Source organism: Lytechinus pictus, chromosome 17 (assembly GCF_037042905.1).
Source record: "Lytechinus pictus isolate F3 Inbred chromosome 17, Lp3.0, whole genome shotgun sequence".
Taxonomy (NCBI): domain Eukaryota; kingdom Metazoa; phylum Echinodermata; class Echinoidea; order Temnopleuroida; family Toxopneustidae; genus Lytechinus; species Lytechinus pictus.
In genome coordinates, this window is record NC_087261.1 from 5,736,069 (window position 1) to 5,761,717 (window position 25,649).

Here is a 25,649-nt window from a genome sequence, read left to right on the forward strand (position 1 = left end):
TTCTTTCTCTGCTTCCATTATGTTTTCATTCCCTCCTCACTTCATTCTTCCTCCCTCTCTTTCCTCCTTTCTTTCATTCTTCATTTTACTTTTCCTTCTAATTCTTTCCCTTATTCTCTCTCTCCCTCCTTCTGTTAATTCCTTCCTTCCCTCCTCCCTTACTGCTTTCCTTCTTCCTTTCAAAGAATGAAGGAAACATTTTTCTTTCCTTCATTCTTTCTTTTCTCCTCCTTTTTCTTACTTTTTTCTTTCTCTCCTTTATTTTGTCTTTCACACATGTATTCTTCTTCCATTCCTTTCTTTTTCTTTCTTTCTGTATTCAATTCAAAGAATGACGGAATCATTTTTCTCTCTTTTATTCTTTAATCCTCTTATTCTAACTTTCTTTTCTTTGATTTTTTTTTAATTTTTCTTCATTTTCCCCTTACTTTTTTCTTTCTTTCTTCTCAATTCATCCCCTTTCTTTCGTCTTTTCTTTCTCTCCTTCATTCTTTCGTTCACCCTGAGCTCCCTTCCAATTCTTTATAATTTTTCACAGGTGTAACACTGTGTAGCCTTCTTTGTTGATCTTTTTTGTCCCGTATTTCATTTTGTGAAATCTGGTCACCCTGCTCGGTCTAGTGGACCCTCGGTCTAGCGGACCCTCGGTCTCGCGGACCCTCGGTCTAGCGGGCTGTCACCTTTCCAACTGGTCCTAACTGGCACCAGTTGACAATTGGTGTTTCCAACTGGTTTTAACTGGCACCAGTTGACAAGTCATGTTTCCAACTGGTCCTAACTGGCACCAGTTGACCAGTCATGTTTCCAACTGGTTTTAACTGGCACCGGTTAGGAACAGTTGCCAACTGGTATTTCCAACTGGTACCAGTTACAATATGTCAACTGGATTCCAGTATTCCAATTTCCATATTGAATCCAGTTCGCTAACTGGAATCAACTGGTACCACTATCAGTTGGATGAACTGGTCCTTAACTGTTTTTTTTACCTGGGTTCTGTTCTGTATATCTCGTCCCTGGAAGCCCATATCGCAGGGCGAACACGCGCTATCGACGATGGAATGTAGCATCAGCTATACATTTTAATACGCTTCAGTTAAATTCAGACACGTTGAAAAAAATTACTTTCACCCATTTGTTGCTATCCGTCTTAACGGCGACCCATGCCCCAACAGCTATGCCAGGACCTTCGGGTGTATTAAGTCTGCCCCTGTATGGTTCATGGCCGGCTGAATGGAACGATGAGGCAGTCAAACTGCTGTCTGGTATGCGACCGTCCTCTACGCCGAGCCCCTCTCCTAACATAGGAGGACGACATCCAGGTTTGCCTTCAACGTTTAGTTCCGCTGAAATGAATAACAGATCAGTATACAGTAGATAATCCATTCCCAAACAATTGAGGGTGCAAACGTTCTAGCAATGCTTGCCAATGAGGCTACAATTTATTTATAATGCTTGCTATGGTGAACACCCCCCCCCCCCCGGACAAAGGGCGAAGTTTGAATCATGAATGTCAACTTAGCGACTCATGAAAATGAAACCACTGGACCAGCTTTGAGTGCAAACAAACAGATAAGAAAATGTTGTGGATATCATCTTAAAGTCTTTTAAACCAAAATGTCATCATTTAATAGAGTCGCCTATATTTCTTATTATTTTTTCATTCTTTTCTGAATGAATCTATTTCTCTTTTTTTCTGTTTTATACTATTTCAATTGGACCCGATGGAGTTAACGTTATTATAGGCCTATCCCTTACATTGAGTCGGTTGCATTGAACTTTTACAGTATATATTAAGAGTAATATAGTATACAAATATATAATGTATTTCGAGGATTTAGCAAAAACTCTGGATAAAAAAATATATAAAAAAGTTAATGTGATGGAAAGTTGCCATAAGGTAACAAAGTTACTATTAATCTCTCTTCATAACCCATTTGCTGGATCCAAGAAAGGCATTGTGTATTTGTTTTATATACCTTCTATAAAGTTAGGACTGTAGATCAAGTTCATCTACATGTAGATCTGTCGTCAATCTTGCCCTCTTCAAATTAGGCCTAGCTAGGCCCTAGTTAGACGGTCACAAGGTAGACCTGGGTCCTAGCTCCTAAGCTATTGCTGCTAGCCAGTGCCAGTTCATGTGCAGGCTGCGCGCTGCGTCTACCCGCTTCAAGTAACTGAGCTAGCGATTGCGCAGCTGCAGTTTCCCTCAAGATGCAGCGCATAGGATTACTGGCCGGATCTTGAATCACCTTGTTTTACATCTTGACAACTTGATCAGGCGTCTCCAAACTTGATGATCAAAATATATGGCAGTCATTTGCATAGAATTGTATCTTAATCATAATTCAAAAATGAGAACCAATGTCACATTTTATTTATTTATTTATTTATTAGAAAATATTTATTCAGGATAAAAAGATCAGCTAAATTGGTTTATTAGTTCTCGGTACTGCCGCACCGGTAGGTTTGACTTTTTTTTGTTGTGCACAGGGGTGTGTATCATCAACATTTTGTCCGACAAGTTGTCAGATCTGACAACTTTCCTCGATTCTGATTGGCGGAGAGGCACTGTTACTATGGTAACTGTCGGATAAACAGGACTTGTCGGATAAAACGTCCGACAAGTCCTTTCATGAAACGCTCCCGTGGTCTTGCCTTGGGCGGCGCCCGCCGCCGCAAACGTCAACACATCACACAGAGTTCTGTGCTGAGGTGGCCGTACCTCAAGTGATGTTCGTGTACAGCGTAGGCTCAACTCAACTTCACTTCACCTACCCGAACATCAAGGTACAAAACTCGCTCTGATACTCCCGAGTGACAAAGGTGGGATTTTATGGGGGAAATATAAATATTATGCAACAATATGACCTTATACAGAATATAAAAATGATCTTCCTAACTCTAATTGCACTCCATATCCATCCTCCGATTAGTCTCAAAATTGTTGATTTAGAGCCAGTAAGTTTCCTCAAACGTATTAATTCACAGCCGATTCCAAAAAAATCGCAAACGCAAATTGCACATGCACGGTAATCGCAGCTCAATTCATGAATATTAATGAGTGGGACTAAAGATTGTATCACGGCCCCGTCTTACAAAGGGTTGTGATTGATCCAATCAATCACAACTATGGACGGCCAGCAACGTCAATGTTTGTTCATTTTTTTGTTCTTAATAGTAACTGGTCACGAGGACCGCTTGTCATAACATGTACAATCCTGTACCCGAAAGTTCGCTAGTCATAATAGTGAAAAGGGGGTCACTAGTCATAATGTCATAAGGACCATGAGTCATAAGGTCCGATATTCATAATACAAGATTAGGGACGCTATCCATAATGGACCATAAGGGTAATTGATCATGAAGATTGCTAGTCTTAATAAAAATGAGGGTCGAAGGTCATAAAAAGCAAGAGGCTCCATTAATCATAGTAAATAAGGTTTGCCAGTCTTAATAGTAGAAGAGGGCCGCTATTCATAATAGAAAAATGTTCACCAGTCATCATTGGCACCTTTCGCAATCCTCACGGCGCTAATATTAGGGTCCCCTAACACAAAAGTTGACGCTTAATCATACACTTGATTTTTAAGATTGATTGTGCGTCATAGTCAATAGAATCAAACGTAGAAAACTGCTCTACAATGCTAAGTTTTGTGTTACAGAGGGTTTACATGCCCTATAGATCTGCTTTTCGTGTGCAATATTCTTTCCCGCGACACCCGCACCATACAAGTTACGACTGATGGCTGGAGATATTCGCAATGCAGGACCTAAAATAGAATATGACATGGATAAGAAAGTGGTTTTTCAAATAAATCAAGTACATATTAGTTCAGGCAATATAGGGTTTGACCCACCACTAATTGCAACACGAGATATTCCACTGCAATGCTTTCAGGGAAGGTCCCCTAAATATAACATACTAAAAGTCCCAAGAAATCCAAGCAGTGGAAATTTATAAAATTTGCATATTATGCAAATTAGCCATAAAAAGTTAGAAAAATAAGGAAAATAGCCCAAAAATTAAAAATTGAATGTCCAAAACAATTTAACTTGAGCGAAAATTCATGACAAATAACTGTATTCAATGTTTTTTTTTTGTCAAAAATCAAAAAAAGTCTACCTCATTTGCATAATATGCAAATAAGCACCCTTATCTGAAAAAATGTCAAGATATTGTGATTTTTCTCTCATTAACTGCTTGAAAATTTCATTTATGTTGAAATTTACATGCTGCTATCACTAAGGACGTTGAATACACTTGTATTCAGCTTAGTGTCTGTAGTGTAATTTGCATATTATGCAAATAAAAGTATCTAACGTAAGTAGATTATCTACTGAACTTGGAATATGGCAATACCTTACAGGAGGTTTCTTCAACACCATATTAGAAGTCCTTGAATATACAAGCATATTGGAAAATCACAAAATTAGCATTTTATGCAAATTACAAAAGAGGAAAATAATCCAAATATTGGAAATCAAGTTCAGAAAACAATACGAATTGAACGAAAACCCATGATAAGTTTATTTTCTAGATAAAAAATCGTAAATAAATCTGCCGCATTTGCATATTATATGAGCATCTTAGTACGGAAAAAAAATCCAGATTTTTTTATTTTTCTCACAAAAACAGTTATGAAAACATTTCAGTCTGGATCAATATGTTGTGACTAAGAATGGCAAATAAATTAGTAATCAACTTAATATCTTAAGTGTAATTTACATATTATGCAAATAAGCTTCCGACATATTCAAGATAACACATTCGTGGTACTTTCCTCGAAAATTCCATGTAGATTATGTGTATTAACCATGATGACCTTCTCTACACTTTTTGCTTGGTTAATTTGTCACGAGCAGTTACCCCACTCATATTGGACAATGATGAGTCCATTCTACATGGATCCCACTGCTTGAATGCTTCATTACTCCCATCCAAGTCTTGCTCTCTTCTTGACTTTGTAGAGACTTTATGTTTCTTGCGAGTATAGTCCACGCTTAGCGTGGACTATACTCGCAAGAAACATAAAGTCTCTACAAAGCAAGCTCCTGGAGTGCCAATTGATCAGCACAAGATGTCACACCCGTACAAATAAAAGCCCATTGGCTTCGAATATTTGGTCCTTGTAGCACACCACTTAGCTTATAAACTTTGGGTCCTTGTATTTAAAGCACTTAACGTTAAATCTCCACCCTACATATCAGAGCTCTTATCTCAGCATAGACCAACAAGTAGTTTCAGAACAGCAGATCAAGCATTGCTGAGGGAATCTCTCATCCACACAACCTGGGTTGACAGAGCCTTCTACATCTTTGGGCCAAAGCTGTGGAATAGCCTTCCCAAATTTATCAGGGGAGCAGAGACCCAATCAACTTTTGAGTCCTACCTGAAGACCTTTCTGTTCCCCATTCCAAATTACCCCAATAATAACTCAATTGTAGCATTACTAGGACAGTACTTGAGCTGAATGATGATCCTAAGCACTGTTTGAAGGCCAGGAAGATATTAAAATTTGTGAGATATTTCCTATTTTTTAGCAAGTGCCATGAGCGCCTAGCTGAAGCTGATACTGGTGCTTTAAAAGAACCCATCATCATCACGTGTCTTGGTGGTGAACATGAGTACTTGCTTAGATGACAAGATCTTTGGGCATGCTTAATAAGAGTAACAATGGGCATTTGCCTATACGAGCGACATGAAAGCCATTCATAAATTCATGATGAAGGCTTAAAATGCATATACAGATACAGGTATAGATTTATCTCAGACACAGGAATCGTGATTAGACGTTCTTGCTGAATCCAGTTGCTGCTTCATGATGAAGCATCCATTTTCTGTTCTTTCCTCTTTGATAAATCTCCTATTATGGCAACCATCTCTACATATTAAAGCTATAGTTTCTACGTAAGGCGTATGCAATAATAATATTAATTTCCTGATATACATGGTAAACAGAAATTCCTCAGTGAGACAATGAACAATCCAGATGAAGGACTAAGCCAGATTATTGCCTTTCCAACAAGAGGACACAACGTTGCGGGGGGGTTTCTTTTGTTTACTCCTACACAAACGATATGCCTCTAGCACACAATGAAATGGGCAATATGTTTTACTTTCCCCAGAAATGAGGGATTTGATTCTAATTCCAGGGGGAACACTTACCTTGATGAGTGGATACCAGGCACGACCATGGGGTTTCGAAAAGCACCCTAAACAAGGGAAGCAAGTCTTTTCCAGATTATGAAAATGCATCCCTTAACAAGTATTTAGCATGTGAAAGCCTACAAGTATGGGAAATATATCCCCCTTTTCAGTATTTTAAACATCATTTTGGACACCCTTATAACGTTACATAGGCCTATACGTAACGTACTTGCCCACTATTTCGCTTTTTACGCGTGGTCGGGCCTGGTATCTACTCTTCAATTGAGGTGTGCCCCCGGGCGGCATCTCGAGCACTGGGAGGAACCAAATGTGGCTCTGGAAAGTCGTCCTAAATATCGCTGTTGCCATACATGTAGTAAACAACCAGAATTTTGCACACGAAAAGCAGATTGAATGTTTCCGTTCCAGATGCGAAACAAAAAAATCTCATGTCACACAATTTGCATTGCAGGACAGAGTTTTACGACCATGACGACGGGCCCCAAAGTCTCTTCCAAAATCAACTACCGTCGTAAATAAGCGTTCGCGTTCTCCAACGAAAGGTCGGGATATTGACTGGCGAAACTTTTCTACTATTATGACTGGCGACCCTCATCTATTATTTTGACTGGCGACCCTCATCTATTATTTTGACTGGCGACCCTCATCTACTATTATGACTGGCGACCCTCCTCTACCATTATAACTGGCGACTCTCATATATAATTATTGCGACTGGCGAACCCCATCTGTAATGATTGACAACCTTCATCTATTATTATGACTGGTGAACCCCTTCTACTATTGTGAATGGCGACCCTCATCCACCATTATGACTGGCGACCCTTATCATCAACGAACCATTTTCCTCCTTATGACTGGCGACCCTCTTCCTTGATTATGACTAGCGACCATCTTGTTTGATTATGAATGGCGACCCCCATCGTTGATTATGACTAGCGACCTCTATGAACAAAGACCCTTATGAATAGCGGCCCTTATTGCTATCATGACTAGTGGTCATTATGACTGGCGAGTGGACCCCTTCTGTACATACCTATGACATCTGTTACAGGTCCAAATCCATATAATTCCATCCTCATAGCTATACGGCCGTAAAATGTCTTTGGATGAATCCGAAAAGATTGCCCAGTGATTGGCCTAATGAACATATGAGTCACGTAGCTGTTTGTGTCATAATTTCCTGGAAATACCTAGAATAAAACAATTATTTAATAAAATATATAGTTTCCAAGAAAATTGGACGGTATAAATTTGGGCACTGTGACTGTTTCTCACACACTGTTAACAAAATAATTGTTCGCAGTATTGCTTTATGTATGCTATATTTTAGACAACATGACTGAAGGTTTATCATCCGATAATTTTCTACGGTTGTACGGTTATATTTCCCCCTTTTATTATTACCTCGACTGATGCAGAGTACACACTTAGATAATAAGTCCAAGTAATGGTGTCCAAACTAGAAGAAACGACAAATGATGTGACCCAATGACTGTAGTCGGGCCTTCCCTGAACGGTTACAGCCGTTATAACAAAACTGGATTCGAATTGGACCTGCATCCATTGATATTCATTGCGATTGACTGGACTCCAGGCACCATTATGGTTTAACCGACCATGACGAGCGCAGTGCAGGTTAGTGTCAAAGCATTCCGACTCAGATATTGCCGAATCCGGCAACGCACCACTCTCAAGGCCAAGAGGTCTGCCAGATACATTACACGAGTTCACTGTGGTAAATGGCAAGATACACGTTATTAAATCAAGGTGTGAAAAATATTGAATAAATAATGAATAAACTAGAATTATTGGTAATACATTGCGTCCTAATTTTCTCATTTCATTTTAGTTCACACCGCCATTCCTTTTCCCACACTATACATGAGCCTTTGTTCTTGTTCATGCTATAAATCACGGTTTGAATGTATTTTTTAAAAAGACATCCATTATGTTGTCCATTATGGAACCACATGTTAACAACATGTTGCTCCATAATGGAAGGCAAAGTGTGACACAGACCTGGGACACTTTTTCATCGAACACCAGGCATGTCTTGTAACTGTTAGATCTTGAATAAAAGTTATGCGTGTAAATCAGAGTTGCAGTAGAACATTGACTATTTCCAGTTTCTCCTACAGTTTGAGGCCGTCATGATGTTTTTCTTTCGTCAGTGACAACAGAAGGCTGTTTTATAATAGGACTTGTCGGAATTTTTATCCGACAAGACCCATTTTAACAGACAGTTACCATAGTAACAGTAAATAACGATTAGAAATAAATCTGACGCTGAAGAAGCGTCCTGGATCGGACCGTTGGGACATGACACTGTTCCCTCCATTTCAAACAGTAAGGTCAGAATAATCGTTATTTGTCCTTCTTACTGGATGAATCAAAACATACATCAGTTCATAGTAAATGTTTCTAAGCGAATCAAAATCAAGAAAGTGGCAAGATCCGACCTGTCAGACAGAAAAAAAAATGCTGATTAAATACTGCGAGGACACAACATTGTTTAAAATATAGCAAGGTATTCTACTTTGTGGTGCCAACAGAAGCGGACCGTGACCGTGACCCGGAGGAGACAAAGCATTGGAGGGGCACTGTATTGTTTGTAAACAATGATGTGCCCCCTCCCCAATGCTTTGTCTCCTCCGGGTGGAGGTCCGCCACTGGGTGCCAGTGTAGTTGGCAAGGCATATTGAAATCTCTAAGACCATGTTTATCATATTAGGCCTAGGATTTTTTTCCAATCGATAAAAAAACTACTAATAACAGCGATGATTATTATTCTAATATTAAAACTGTAACTTCTTCTGTAGTATCATACCACAATACCCAGAACACTGGTATATGTATACTCCTCCTTTCCCTATTATGTTTTATCATAATAGAAGCATTTAAATACATAATTGACCTTAGCTGTCTTGATGATAATGTTTTGGATAATTTGTTCAGTTAAAAACTAATAGCAAAGGTAGTGGTAGTAATAGTAGTTCAGCAATAGTCGCATATCAGATATACTCACCAGGGCAACATATTACGGCTATAGTCTCGCTTTCGTTGATTCCACCAACTCTAGTCTCGTACCAGCACTCAGTTATGTTCATGACGTCATCAGGACACACCACTGATACAACCTCAGAAGGGGGGTCGATGGAATCATACAGCGCACCGCTTACAGTGGCAAATACCCCTTGTTTGTGGGGATGCAAAGAAAGAAAATCACAAGATTTGTAGAACCAATATATACATATACTATATATATTATACACATATATTTTATATACCTATATAGAACGAGTGACTGAACACGATGCTTCCAGACATTGAATAAAAAAAAACATGAACAATTGTATCATGTAGACAGGTACTACAATAAATAATCAGCCTCCCCTTTGTCCTTGCAATAAAATCTTATTTTGATAAGATACGGGAGTTTTCATGTGTTGAAATATTACAGTTGTACATTATTCTTGAGATATAAAAAGCTTAAATCAATTCCTTGCCATCGAAACCTACTTGTTAAAATTATACTTTAAATAAACTGAGCTACTATCTTTGATTCCACGAACCCGAACCTCTTTTTTCTATTCCTCATGATTATTTAAGTAAAAAGGGGCACTTGAATTGAGAATGAACCGGCAGGCCGTATATACAAATATCAAAATGCAATGATGAGGATTATCATGATGGTGATGATGATGATGATGATGGTGATGATGATGATGATGATGATGATGATGATTATAATAACTTGCATTTATATAGCGCTTAATCAATCTACGACTGATCAAAGCGCTTCACAATTATTATTACCCGGCCACTGGTTTCATAGCATTTCAAGCAGCCTGTTAGGTGCACACTTGCTAAACCAACCACAATGACGGTTGTTGATGATGATGATGATGATGATGATGATGATGATGATGATAACATAGATGATAGTGATGATAATGATGATAATGATAATGATGATAATGATGATGATGACGATGATGATGATGACGATGGTGATGATGACTGTGACAATTACGAGGATACCAATAACTCGGATAACATCGATGATCGGCAAATCATATAAGGTGATAAGTACCTTCAAAACCTAGGTACTGACATGCCAGCTGAGATAGTTTCATGTTCCATTGGTGTTGATGTATCAGGAAATACGTGTTAGGGCGCGGATGGGATGTCAGAGCGAGTGGTCCCTCGGATATATTATCACCAAGAAGCTTTACAGACAGGACATGTTCTATACATATTGAATTTAAAAAATACAAGAACTGAAAGATGTGTTATTAATAGCACTATTGAGATATGGTTAATGGATTGTTTGATCCTTCAATGCTGGAGTTAGTGTGAAAGTAATATATAAATATAAAACCATAATTCTCTTGAGAATGTGGATTTTTCCGATGTGTTTGCTATACCGCGTTACAAAAACAAAATGTACTCCAATTAGACTAGATTTTAAAGAAATCCCATATTTGGACATGGTAAATCACGACGTCAAACTGAAGGTTTTATGCATCATCAGCTTTAGGGAAGATTGTTTCTTCCATTCGTTAACTGTGCGTCGTAGATTCAGTATTGAAATTGATTGGTATTTATTTATTATGTCTATTATTATCTCATGGACGATGAAGTGTATGATATAATATTGCAAGTAAATGGATTCACATCGTGGCAAAGGAAATAAAGGCTACAGTAAGGGCTAGGATTAGGGTTGTGGTCACTTACCATTTTCGCATCTGTTACCCTGGTAACCATTGATGCAGATACAAGAGAATCCAATTTCTGTTTCCTCGCAAGTTCCTCCATACAGGCAAGGGTTCGAAAGACATGCTGCAATAGTAGAACGAAAGATCGATAAGAAATATATCGTTTGTATGACATCTAAGAGTTTGTGTGCTGAAAAATACATCATGCCCAGAACAAGAAGCACAATGTACATTTACATTAAACTGATTAAAAATAATATTATATGAAAATCTTTTGGTAATTATTGTATGATCATGTAGCAACCATATCTTCAAACTCAACCATCACATATGCTAGCCGCCCTTATATAATAATTGACACTGATTTAATGCGAGCGGGGGACTGATTGATATGACCCTACTTCATGCCTTATCAGGAGTCTGCCACCTCCATGCTACCCTTGTTATGACACTCCTGGTATTGAAATAATCGTCCCATATTTTTCTTGCCCCCCCCCCCCCCCGAGAAAAGAATGATCATAATAATCATAATAAGTAAATAACTGAACTTGAAATAAAATAATAAAAATAACATCAAATGCATACACTAATTGCTAATTGATTAGTTAATTCATTAATCACACAACAAATATTCATTTTCAAATCGCGTCTTACTATGCCATGTAGATTAGGTGATTAATCATCACTCTTCGGGTCTCGTGTCAATTATATTGAATATCGACATGTATCTGGTTAAAAACCTATACAAAGCCGTAATCATATTAACACATGAAGTGATCTGTATCAGAGAACACTATCTTAATTAATCAATCATCCTTTCATGGCAAGTTGCGTCGTCTTGATAAGAACACTGTCATCCGACCTTTCAATAACACGAGAACTCGAAAAGATGAAGTACAGATCTGAATATACCATGGTCACATTTGCTCTAGAGCAAATTCAAACCACCTATATTTAGCTGGTATACAAAAATGTTGAAACGGCTGTTTTCGACTCGACGTACGGCCGCCGTAGAATAAATGTGACCATGGTATTATTGCTGCAAAGCATGATAGGATTGCGCAGCATTTTAAAAAGTTTGTTTTGTCATCTAACTTATATAAATCCGTATTTGTACCTTGTGAATTAGTTTTGAGTACCCAATGAAAATAAATAAATTAAATATGTATATAAATATATTACCACTACTTTTCCAACAGAGGACAAAGGGAACATCATCCTAGCAAGTATGCATATACAATGGAAATGAGAGGACCAGCCTCGGTGCTCCCATTTTACAAGAAAATATTTCATGTTTGTGCAGAAGGATCCCAATAGAAAGCTCTAAATAATTGTTCTAAGACTGGTATATTTGATGTTATAATCCTTTACCCAGCTTTAATTGTGTTTTATTTCACATCCCTTACTCCCTTGAATCACTGTAATGTTCAATGTAACATGCACGATATGCTTCCGCTTATGTTCCTTTTTTCAGTGTTGGGTCTCACTCTTCTTCTCTTTCATTCACCCTCTCTCTCTCTCTATCTCTCTCTCTTTAACTAATCATCATGGAAAATTGTGACATTTAGATTCGGTTTTCCTTGTGTGATTATAAGAAAATAGAAGTAGCGTAGTTTTCAACTTTGTGTTTTTACAACAGTTTAAACTTCAAGTGCAAACGGAAATCGCATGAAGACGGGTAGGAAGCCTGGCCATATAAACACCTTTTCATTTAATAATATCTTGTTTTAAAAATACAATTTACCCAGTCGAATGTTTTGTCTATTAATTCTCAACTAAAACAACTTATACTTTCAGTTTGCATATTAAACAACCCCTCACATAATAATAATTATAATATAGCATGTATGATGCGCCGATTATCTATAGTTGCCTTTTCAATGGCACACCCTATACAGTATAAGTCCGGCTTCATCTCCAGTTGCTTAAAGCGTTTGGTGCATTCGAGGATAATCCTGCCGATTACCCATTCACCTCAGTGTAGCACAATGTGAATAAATGAAGGAATACACTCCATAACTGGGATTCGAACCCGTGTTCCTTTGATTAAAGGACAGGTGTCTTAACTACAAGATTACAACACCTCCGCAATAACAGAATATATCTTTAAAATATAATAATGTAATATATAATAGAATGATAAAATCATTCCAAGATATATGAACTTTGCTATTACAGAAACATATGTTTATGAAGGAGATGAACAATTTATACACCACTTTTTTTCAATAACTAAATGTCCCAATTCCTATTTACCTGGTACGGTGCAAAAATAATGATGAGCATCCTCAGAAATCTCATGATGTTTGGATATCTTTTGAGTTATCCAATCCAGATCAAGTGTTAGGGGTTTCGGTATGTATTGCACAGTTTCGCCATTCTCTCTAGTAATTGTTGGACATGACGTCATGGTTACGTGAGGGCACCCATCTTGGACGTCAGACGATGCTACAATGAAATTATGAAGGGATAAACAGGTGATTTTTAAAATATGGTAGCTTTCATTTGCTTGACTTCAAAGTTAATTTCCTAATTTCTATTTTCCAATTTCCGGTTTTTCGTTTTTTATAAGGCCAAGTAATTGTCAGGGTACCTCCACCCCCCACTTTAATAACAATAATAATAATAATAATAATAATAATAATAATAATAATAATACATGGGATTTATATAGCGCACTTTCCATCCTGATTAGATGCTCAAGGCGCTTTAGAGCAGAACAAAACTATTTACATATAATACATACCTGAACAATAACTCAATGTATATAAAAAAAAAAACTTTAGTTCAGGTAAGTTTTCAGGTTGGGCGTACCAATAAGGCCTATTAATGTATGGGGTGGTATGAGTCTCTTGGACAAAATTTACCGATGCGTCTATTTATTCATCTTTATATTTGTTTACTTATTTACTCATTTATTTATCTATTATTTCTTTATTCATATCATTTACTTATTTTGTTATCTTTTTATTTGTATATTCATTTCCATTCAATTATTTTCGTATTAGATATCAAGGATAGGTTGAGTAAAAGTAAGAAATGATATTGATTTCGAATTATGTCACAGCTATAAAGATGATTGTCATCTAACCTCAATAGAAAGGCTAATGGACATCGATAATTAATGCCGAGTGAATAGATGGCACTTGAAAAACGTGAATTATTGAATATCGGTCAAAACAGAAGTCTTGCGCGGCAAGCGAGTTTTATCGCGAGGTTAAGTTAATCAATGCGATATGCTTGCTGCACAATGTCATTAATTTGATATATTGTATCGATGTATTTTAAAATAACTGTCTACCTATCAATTCTGGCTTCAGAAATTTATTTAAATCCAACCCCCTCCCTGAAAAGGGGGTAGGAGTGGAGCGAACCTTGAATTTAATCAAACATAAATTGTTAAGTATAACGGAAAATGCGTTGAATGGTCAAGCTTACTGCGGCTAATTATGGAGTTCTTCATGAATTATTTGATCCAAATCAGTTAGAATTTACTTTATCCAAACAATTATTTTGTCCTAGTAATCATATGTCTAGTTCCCAATAGTTCAACTGTACATGCACGAAACCCACCTAAAGGTATTTACACTACCATACAGCAATAACTTTCAACATATCTTTGATGTTGAAAAAGAATATGATAGTTTTTACCTATTCAATATTTGTCACGTATTTATTACTTATATATGAGAAATATACATAGATAATAGCTTTTATAATAAGCATACTTGCTTATATAGCGCTTAACTATAATCAGAAGTCCCTTAGCTCTCTACAGTAATGCATAAAAAAATCAGCATTAATATTGACTTGACGCTACCACGGGTCCACCATCATGACTAGTTCAAATGAAATACGGAACAGGTATACCTGTTTAATATATAAAGATTTTCAGTTATACCTGTTGCACAAAATGTGATCGCGGTCACGAGCAGGATGAAGAAAGTAACTGTCCCTTGACCAGTTTCCTGAGTATTACAAACATCAAATGATTTATTTATGAATACATGTATACATCCAAATGATCATTCCAGCCAGATATGTCTGAGAACGTATTTGCACCACAAATTGTCACCCAGCACAAATTGTCACCCCGCGACAATTTGTGCAAAACCTGACACCACAAATTGTCGCCTCGCGACATGTGCTGCACTTGCCAGACTCATTTTTAAGCATATTGTGCCAATTAGTGTCGGCAAAAAGAAACTTAGAACCACATATTGTCGCCCATCACACAAACATCTTCAAACACCAGTCTGGCGTGTAGTGTATGTGCGTCCAGGTGAGTGTCGTTGTTTGTAATAAGGTTGTATACGTTGTGGTCCCGGGGTTGTGGTGACTCATGGTGAGTCTTATGTTGGGGGTGAGGGTATGTGTGTGTGTGTGTGTGTGTGTGTGTGTGAGTGTGTGTGTGTGTGGGTGTTTGGGTGTGTATGTATGAGGGTGCATGTGTGTGTATTACTATTATTATAATTTATTATTATTTTTGTGTTTTGGGGGTTATATCCACTTGGTCTAGCAGTAGCAGTTGGAGCCATAGGAGCTAAACCCTTTTGCTCTAGTAACTTTTTGGACTTACTTTCACTTGGTCTTATGTATAGGACTTGGTCGAATTCTTGCTTGGTCTCATGACCACTCGGTATAATTGCCGAATCGTCAAATAATACTAATATAAGATATTTATAGCGCACGTATCCACCTTGCTAGGTGCTCAAGAAGCTCCTATGGTACCCCGGCTAAGCTAGTCTACCGATTCTGGTGCGCACAGGTTTTTGTGGAATAACTTCCTGCCGGTACCCATTTAGCTCACTTGGGTGATTTGCTGAAGGAAAACACGCCATGGCTAGGATTCGAAATCACGACCCTCTGTTTGAAAGGCGAGAGTCAGAACCACTTAACCACGACGCACCCACAAATGGTATATTCACCTTTTTCGTCTAAATCCCATATAAATCCAAAATCCCAAACAATATATATCTTATACCAAATTGAAATTTAACGGAATGTTAAATAGGGAAAATGACAATTAGACCAAAAGGTAAACTGGTTTTGGACGAAATGGAATTAGACCATGTATAGGATGAGGCTAAACAGTCATTAGTCAAATTAGGTTTAGACCAACTGGTAATTTACCTTTAGGGCAGGCTAATATAGAGTACAGCAGCAGAGCCAGTGGAAAATTCGGTTTTTACCCACTTGGTCTTACAACAGTTGGACTAATTCTCCGTTTGTCTAATAACACATGGACTTAACCCCTTTTGTTAGCTAATAATTATATCTAATTTGCAATTGGTCTAATATATACCTGGGGCCCGTTTCATAAAGGACTTGCAAATATTGTAACTTTGCCATTGTGGCAACTACCATGGTAACAGAGCTCAGCAGCCAATCAGAATCAAGGTTGCCTTGGTGGTTGCCATAATGGCAAAGTTACAACAGTTGTAAATCTTTAAGAAACGGGCCCCATGGTCTTATTCTCATTTGGTCAAATGAAAGCACTTCTTGGTCAAGCTCCTGACTACATTACAGGATTGTTCAGTTATAAATCCAGTCATCATCATGATCATGATCGCAATATGGTGTAGTTTAATGGATTATCTGCTTTTACAGATCCCATCCTTCAAAACAAAAGTAACGCTAGGTGATCGAGCATAAATTTGTTTGTGTAGCCCCCAAGATGAGGAATAGCTTAGCCTTAGAAGTTAGGAAAGCACCATCTGTAAAACAACTTTGAATTAAAACTCACAACACATCAATAAACATTTTATGAGTCGTGTAGTGCAGTACAGGCTTACTCTAGTGAATATTTTCTGCACTCTAAAAATCTGTACTATTAATCATTATTATCATCGATAGTATTATTGTTATTATTGTTGTTGTTGTTATTATTATTATCATCATCATCATTATCATTATCATTATTTTCCGATAGATTTAGGTACTCAATCTTTGCAAAAGTGTGGTGAATACGATTAGAGACTGGATCCTTCAAATATACACACAAATATATTATGTAACAGTGGAGGTAGGGTGGGTCTATCGATAACATTAAAGGACAAATCCACCCCAACATAAATTTGATTTGAATAAAAAGAGAAAAATCCAACAAGCATAACACTGAAAATATCATTAAAATCGGTTGTAAAATAAAAAAATTATGACATTTTAAAGTTTCGCTTAATTTCACTAAACATTTATATGCACATCCAGGTCAGTATGCAAATCGGGAGACTGATGACATCATCCACTCTTTATTTCTTTTGTATTTTATTATATGAAATATGAAATAGTGTAATTTTCTTCTCATTGTCAAGTTAAACAACGATTAATTCCTCCCTGAACATGTGGAATGAACATTGTTTAATATTATATGGTTCAGTCAAGTTGGTCCTTATGGTCACATATGTAAAAAAATGAAATATTGTATAATTCAAACAATAAAAACCAAAAGAATAGTGAGTGATGGACATCATCGACTGACTCATTTGTATGTGCATATCACTGTTTTGTGAAAAAATAAGCGAAACGTCGAAATGCCATAACTTTCTTATTTTACATCCGATTTTGATGAAATTTTCAGCATTATGCTAGTTTGATTTTTCTCTGTTTATTCAAATCAACATTATTCTGGGGTGGACTTGACCCTTAATATAAACCCTTTTAGTTTCCACTGGTTAGAAACTCTATTGGATTTGGTCAACCAAAATTACAGAAATTTGCTTACCTTAATTAGATTCCATTTCTGTGTCCCATGTTTAGACATGATGCTCCGCTGGATGCTCAAAGACATCCAATTCTCTTGCCTGTTGGGTTGGTAGTGACGCACACGGCCTATACAATGGGAGCTCCAAACTTGATTAATGAATGATATTAGATGGGAGAAAATTAATTTTGGAGCTCATGCATGTGTGCAGCTGTGTAGAGGTTGCTCATCGTCTTATTAATCCTGGAAAATGATCCATTTGGTGATTGAACCCCTAAATGACCTTTTAAAAAGTGCAAAAGAATGTGTTTCAGTGCAATAAATTGTAAAGAATTTCTCAAAATGAAGTACTGAAAGTCCCCCAAAATCGAAGGGTTGCATGGAAAGACGTCCAATTGTCAGAAATCCAAATGGCTGCCATCTTGACAAATATACACGATTTGTTATGGGTAGTAGTACAGACACTGACCTGATCATATCCATTTTGCAAATTACTGCTGCAGCATAACAATTTCACCTTTGTCATAGGATTCATTTTAAATAAATTAAGACATAAGTCAGCTTTGGACTCTGATTACCTCTAGAGGTCAATGACCTCAAAGCGTAAGAATGTTAATGCTTTGCATCATTAGTTAATGGTAAAAATGGTTATGTTGTAAGAAGATGCTGTTAGGATCTCTTCATATTCCAGCGGTATACAAGGATACTTGGTGAGTATCCTAGGTTTTGTCCTTCGAGCAAATAGTCAAAGGTAAATGTCGGGTTTGAAATGTCGAGACTGATGTCATAAGCGATGATTTTGAAGCGAAATACAAGTTTGGCCAGTGAGGGCGTTGTCAACGCGTGCTGCTAAAAATTCTGAGTGTGGAGTTGTTTTGATGCCCGACGATGCCATTGATTTTGGTTTAAAATTGCATACAAGCCCAATGATGTGAGTACACGAGCATTTAATCTTGAAGTCGACCTGCATGCATGACCGTCGGGGGGGGGGGCACTCAAATTATTTGTTAAAATGAAAGTAATAGCAATATTTATAGACCTTCAATATGCCTATTACCAGGCTCTTGTGATTATAAATTATAATCATGGTGAGTTGGGGGAGTAAAAAGGGTTGGATGAAATAGATTGGGGAGGGGTCAAGGCCGGGAGAAAAAAAAGAATTAAGGGGCCAAAAGGAGATTGCATGCCGGTAGAATGACAGAGGGGCAAATATTAATAGGGCAAGCTTTATTTGAGGAGAGCTTGACCATAACAGGAGGGAAGGAATATACAAGACAGTGGTAATTTAAATAATGAGAGCTTATCTTTGAGATATATAATGGCACGAAAGCAAAAACAAAGAAAGAGAAAACAGGGAGATATAGGAGGAAAAGAGAAGCCCTTGCAATTAAAATATATCAAACAGGCACTTGTCTGGGGCGGCAGCGAGCACGGTGAGATGATTATTCCCCCCTCCCTCCCTCTACCACCTAGTCAGTTTCAGTAGCAGCGAAAGGGGGCTAATAGGACCAGCAGAAAATTGACTGATTGGTTGATGAATTGATTGTGTTTAGCCAGATTGAATACAGTCACCAAACAAAATACAGTCCCAGGTAACAATACAGCGTTGGACCAACGTTGGATCAACGTTGGGAATTTTTTCCCAACGTTGCCTCAACGTTGGTAGGCAAACGTTGCATCATCGATAGAAGTGCACGCGCATACATCGTCAGACCAACAACATTTCCAACGTCAGTTCAACGTTGTCCAGCAACAATGTTTCAACGTTGTCTGGCAACGTTGATCCAATGTTGGCTAAATAGTCAAATACAACATTGCTACAACGTTGGTAAGCAACGTTGCATCATCGATAGAAGTGCACGTCCATACATCGTCAGACCAACAACATTTTCAACGTCAGTTCAACGTTGTCCACCATCAATGCTCCAACGTTGGTATAATGTCGGCTGAGTCATCAATAACAGCGTTGCTGCAACGTTGATTGGCAACGTTGAAGCAGCGATGGACGTGCACGTGCATACATCGTCAGTCCAACTATGTTTACAACGTTGGTTCAACGCTGTCCAGCAACAATGCTCCAACGTTGTCTGGCAACATTGCTCCAACATTGTTACAACGTTGTCACAACGTTGCTCCAACATTGCTCCAACGTTATTCCAACGTATGGCAGTAATTAACAAAACATTAATTGGTTTCAAGGTGAAGTCCACCATTACAACTCTACACTCTAATCTTTATCATCATGTCTTATCCTATTCAAAATCCTACATCCTAATCCTATATCCTATTCCTATCATCCTACACCTATCCACTGTATCCTGTCATTGACTCCTATCTATAGAGCAACTTTGCTATACTTGGCAGAATACAGTTAATATCATTTTCCACACTTAACCTTGAAAATTTCACCTAGAATAATATGTTTTGATTATAAATGATATGGTAAAGGAGCCACATACTTTTCTGAAACTTTTCATGGTGGAAATATTGAATAAACATAAATACTCTCATTATTATAGCAATATTACCTTAAAATTTTGTCATTTACTGATGCAATGAATATTCATGAGTGCATAATCATTTTGTCCAGATGAGGCAGGTATGGCAGCGTTGGTCCAATGTTGGTCCAACGTTGGGTGACGTTGATCCAACGTTGGTATAATGTTGGTCCAATGTTGATGGAAAGTTGATTCAACTTTAGTCCAATCTTAGTCCAACGTTGGCGTAAACGTTGATTTAATGTTTGTCTAATATCGGTTAAATGTTCTTGTAACATTGATTCTTTGTTGGTCTAATTTTAAACAAATCCAACGATGCGCCATCTCCATCAAACAGTTTTCAACACTGTGCCATCATCATCTGTAACCTGTTCATGATTCTATAAAAAAAACATTACAACTATTATTACAGCTATTCATTTCTTTTCATTCTTTCTGTTACAAGTCTCTTCACATATTTAAGAGGAATCAAGAGAATTACGTGTGATATTTATTGAGGCCTTTGTAGCATTCAAACTTTTTTGACATCCTCTTTTTCTCAAACAAGACTAATACCAAAAAACATATGCATATGTAATAAGAATTAAGATGTATTACATTTTCTTGCGAGTTGCAATCTCTGTTTCTGTCTACAATTGTTTAATGACTCGGTATGCAATGCCAATTGCAACGTCAGTAATCATCACAAAAACTCACATGTGTAATTGCAGTCTCTCAGTACCATACATCTCTATGCTCAGTACTTACAAAATCTAAAAAGGAGGTCGCGTAGATTGGCCTCACTCAGAGTAATGTAGCTACTGCCTACTGTAACTAAAGAGTGCCTCTTTTTGATTAAGATAGAAGTCAACTGATATCTCAATATGCATGGCCATGGCCTAGTCTCGCTCGTGCCATAACTATTAAATTATATTTCATCAGCGTCAAGTGTAGCATGCCTCACATAGCAACTACAGGTTTGACTGCAGTTGGAAACACTCGGTCCAGGCTAGGCCAGGCAGGACCGACCAGGTCAATTCAAGGCAGCGTATAATAAATAAGGCAGGCATGCCAGGTAGCAAGTCATTGGGTGATTTCAAGTACGGTGTACGGTGTTGAGAGTGTGAAAGGGCTGCTGAACTGAGCTCCAACACCAAGCGTAATATTATTTTTCATTGAAATGTATTAAAACTCTAATGATTTGCTCTAATCTTAAATGTAAAAGATAATTTTACGGAAATGGTTCGTCGTGTTCACCCCCTGTTCGTGAGCTACAGTTCATCAACACCAACACTGAACTTTAAATCACGATTCTCTCAATCCCTGGGGGTCGGTGTTGCTGAATGGGGAAATTGCATGTAGATCATCAACACCATGCAGCCACAGTGCAGTGTTGGGTTCAGCAGATGACAATCAACACCAGCCTTCAACACAAACTGCCGGAAATACACCATATTTTCCGAGGTCAATCTCAACACCAGCCTGATTCAAGTATGGTGTTGTCACAACAACAACACCATATTTCAACACTGTACTTGAAATTATTGAAATCACCCAATGACTGTTGCCTTGCCCTTGGTATCGCATACTCGTTCCCACTCACACGTATTGCGAGGTTAGTATTAGTCACTCACACAAGCTAATTACGAGGTTAGTTAGTATAGTTACGTATTGTATTACCGGACACTATCATGATTCCGGACGCGCATAGTACTGCGTACGAAAACAATTTCGTACCGTAAGACTTCCGCAATTCAATTTCACAGAGCAATACATAGAACAAGATTGCTAAAACAAGGCGAAAAAATCCAACTTTTACCTTATTTATCTCTAAAATGACAGAAAATGATTAAAATATCATATAAGGTAGTTTTGCATTAACAATTGATATATTTTCTGATGAAAAAATGGGCCTGATTTTGCCGAATTTCAGTCTCGTCCGCTCCTTTGATCGAATGATGAAGTGTGGTGTTTTGTGGTTAATCGTCGACGGCTAGACTCGAGGTATACCGTGCGTGAGGTTTACCGTGACTAGAGCCGTCTATCGACAGCTCATCAAACCTGATGAGCGTTACGATACAAACGAGCATAGTATTGGACAGTGCCATGGAACATGCAGCTAAGAAGTCAAAATAAAATTTATCAAACACGAATTTATTACCAACATCTGCTCAGATTTGATGTGAAAAAAAAAACATAAGCTTATAATTTATGTATGATATGATATATGAAGAAAAATTCACACAAATTCTTTCTTACATCATTATAATGAAGAATATCTTTACCCGTCCGGCGCGCGTCCGGAATCATGATGAAATTTGTCGCGCGCGAAAATAACTGTTTTTCGTGGAGGGGTATGCGACAATTGCGATGCAAAGAAAACGGTTGGTAAATATAAAATAATTTTATCATATTCATAATTTTTGGAATAGCAAGTGCAAATATTTCTTGATTGTATTTCCTCTAGTTGTCATTTTTAAAGCACTGAAATAAAGGTGTCCGGTAATACTAATAGGATACACTGCCATATGTTATACTGTGCAGTGACTGGTGTTAAGTACTACTTTACTACTACTTACACGAATATAATAGCGTCGGACTGTACGCGCACAGAAGCTGACTCAGGAGTCCGGGATCTTTCGGAGGGGATCAATGGTTGCAGTTACCGATTATCTGCAAGTGCAAAGAAAATTTCACTGTAGATTGTAGGTCCTAAATATGCAGCTTATAAGTACTGTTCCAGATCACTAGATATTCTGGAATTTAATTGTAATATCCAGTCCAAATTCTGCCAGATTCTTCAAGTTCAAAATTGAAGGAAGCAGACTACACAGACTAGACATGACAGAAGGAGTCCGACGTCGCGACTAATTTTGCGCATCAGAATAGTATGGTATTTTTAAATAGGCACATTTGATGCTTGTATTTCCTTCTTCAATTTCTTCTAGTTATGTGACGTTATAGGCCTATGACATATCTCGTACTTACTGTGAAAGGCCTAGCCAGCTGCAAAGGACGAGGGCGTTTCTGGAAATTCTGGTCTTGAACTACATTTTTTTCTTGTTTTTCTCCTTTATTTTCTATATTAATCGACACATTTGCATCCCCCGGTGCATGCAGCCTCTCTATTCTACCTCATCTTTATTTTTGTTTTCCCCTTAGACTTAGTTTTAGTTCCTCTTTCCCTTCCCATTATTTTCCTTCTCTCTCGATTTCTTTTCCCCTTATTGCTGGGGGATACCTAGGGTGACATGGATAGACAAGCAAACTTACTTGATCGACCCCCCCCCCCCACCCCTTGGCCCCATTGGAAATTATGCGAGTAGTCGTCTGTATATCATTATCAATTCTTCAATGAACCAGTTTCTAACGTTCTCAACACTGCTCTGGCGTAAATCCCGGGGGGGGGGATATATCCCCCCACTTTTCGAAGAGGGGGGGATGGCCTGTACAAACATCCCCCCCCCCCCACTTTTTACGAAAGAAATGAAAAAAAAATCACAAGAGATAATTGTTTTATTGGTGAAAATTCTTCCTAAAATACCGCTTAACAAATAAAACAATATTATTGAATCATAAATGCAAATAAAGAGCCATTTCACCATTTCCAAACGAAATACTTATGTCCTTATTATAACATTGAAGAGAAACCCCTGTTTCTTCTAATTCATCAATGTTGGGGTCTTTGGGAAGGGATTAAAGATGGAATGTCAAAAATTGTTGAATGTAATCTTTAATAAAACCATTAAACCATCATGGGGTAAAAAAAGACAATAATATTGGAGGAGTATTTGCCATATGGACATACAGTGGCGTAACTACGGGGTGCATGGGGGGCACATTCCCCCCATCGGCTGACAAAAAAAACGGGGAAAGGGGGAAAGGAGAAAAAAGGGAGAAAGGAAGAGAAACGTAGTGGGAAAGAAGAAAATATTCATTATAATGTTATATTATATTATAATTATGTAATGTTACATTACAACTTTATGAAACATAATTTGCCCAGGGCCTACGTCTTTTTTTATTGTTCCTGGTGCTCGCATTGTCTGTTTAACGAGATATATAATCCTGTTGTACTAAAACATCCTGTTTTCAAGTCAATATAAACCAAATATATTTCCTAGCACTTGAGTTATCATTGTTTTATGTAGTGACATATGCTTCTTTTTCATGACTCAAAAGTGATTGCCCCATGTTAAGGTCTTCTTATATATGAAACATTTCCTGTCCATGATTACGTTCGCACTTGTGGATTGGTGAGATATGTCTGCTCTTCATGAATTCCTAAAATCAGTCCTTAAAATGTCCCTTCTGATCTGAATATCAAAAATTTTCAGCTCGCGCTTTGCGCTCGCATCATTTGGTTAATGAAATACGTATGGTCCTAGTTAATTCCTACAAAGAAACCTTAGAATGCCCCACTTCAGGTCTGAATTATCTAAGTTTTCAGCTCGCGCTTCGCGCGCGCGTTGTTTAGCGAGACAGGTACCTATCATGATTACACAAATTTGATTATATTGTCCCTTTTTAGGTGTGAATATAAAAAATTTCAGCTCGCGCTTCGCGCTCGCATTATTTGATCAGTGAGATACATATCCGTTTAATGACATTGTCCTTAAAATGTCTCTATTAGGTCAGTATAACTGGCAACTTAGCACGCTTCGCGCACTCACTTAGTGATTCAAATATTTTACTGGTGCCCCCCTCCCCAATGCCGTGACCCACGGTACGCCACTGTGGACATATCAATGACAATTCCTTGCATATCTAAAAACATGATTGCAAAAAAATTCCAAAATATTTCAGTCATCCCCCCCACTCATCAACACGGATTTACGCCAGTGCAACACTGGGTATATATTATGCCGGGATATTATGTTGACTGTCAAACAAATATCCAACAAACTATAGTTTCCAACATTGTGTCAACAACTCTCCAATAAACTATTCCAATAACGCTCCACGTTGTGCCATTGTCCGTTGTTCAACAACTCTCCATCAAACTAGTTTCCAACTTTGCCAACGTTGTGCCACTGTCGACTGTCCAACAAATCTCCAAGAAAATAGTTTCCAACGTTGTTCCTTTGTCGGTTGTTCAGCAACTCTCCATCGAACTACTAGTAGTTTCCGACGTAGTCAACGCTGTGCCTTTGTTGGCTGTTCAACACCTATCCAATCAAACACGCGTTTCCAACGTTGTGACGTTGTTGGCTGTCCAACAAATCTCCAACACACTAGTTTCCAATGTTGTGCCATTGTCTTTTGTTCAACAACTTTCCAACGTTGCCAACGTTGTGTCATCGTCGACTATCCTACTGATCTCCAATCTACCAGTTTCCAACGTTGTGCCAGTGTCAGTTGTTCAACAACTTTCCATCTAACTAGTTTCCAGCTTTATCAACGTTGTGTCATTGTATACTATCTAACTAATCTCCAATCTACCAGTTTCCAACGTTGTGCCATCGTCGACTATCCAACAACTCTCCAACTAACAAGTTTCCAACGTTGCCAACGTCGTGTCATTGTTGATTGTTCAACAACTTTCCAGCAAACTAGTTTCCAACGTTGTCAACGTTGTG

The 25,649-nt window shown here is 37.9% G+C and overlaps 1 protein-coding gene across 1 annotated transcript; it reads right to left on the bottom strand.

The window, feature by feature from the left end:
* Positions 1 to 1,089: 1,089 nt before the first annotated feature.
* Positions 1,090 to 17,679, bottom strand: LOC129280438 (EGF-like repeat and discoidin I-like domain-containing protein 3). The gene is made up of 9 exons (XM_064112168.1): positions 17,615 to 17,679; positions 14,792 to 14,858; positions 13,147 to 13,338; positions 10,910 to 11,014; positions 10,266 to 10,421; positions 9,198 to 9,365; positions 7,577 to 7,902; positions 7,206 to 7,362; positions 1,090 to 1,343 (listed from the first exon to the last, which is right to left on the bottom strand). Exons 1-9 carry the CDS (start codon positions 17,651 to 17,653, stop codon positions 1,090 to 1,092), a joined length of 1,464 nt encoding a protein of 487 aa, XP_063968238.1. The 5' UTR covers positions 17,654 to 17,679.
* Positions 17,680 to 25,649: the final 7,970 nt, after the last annotated feature.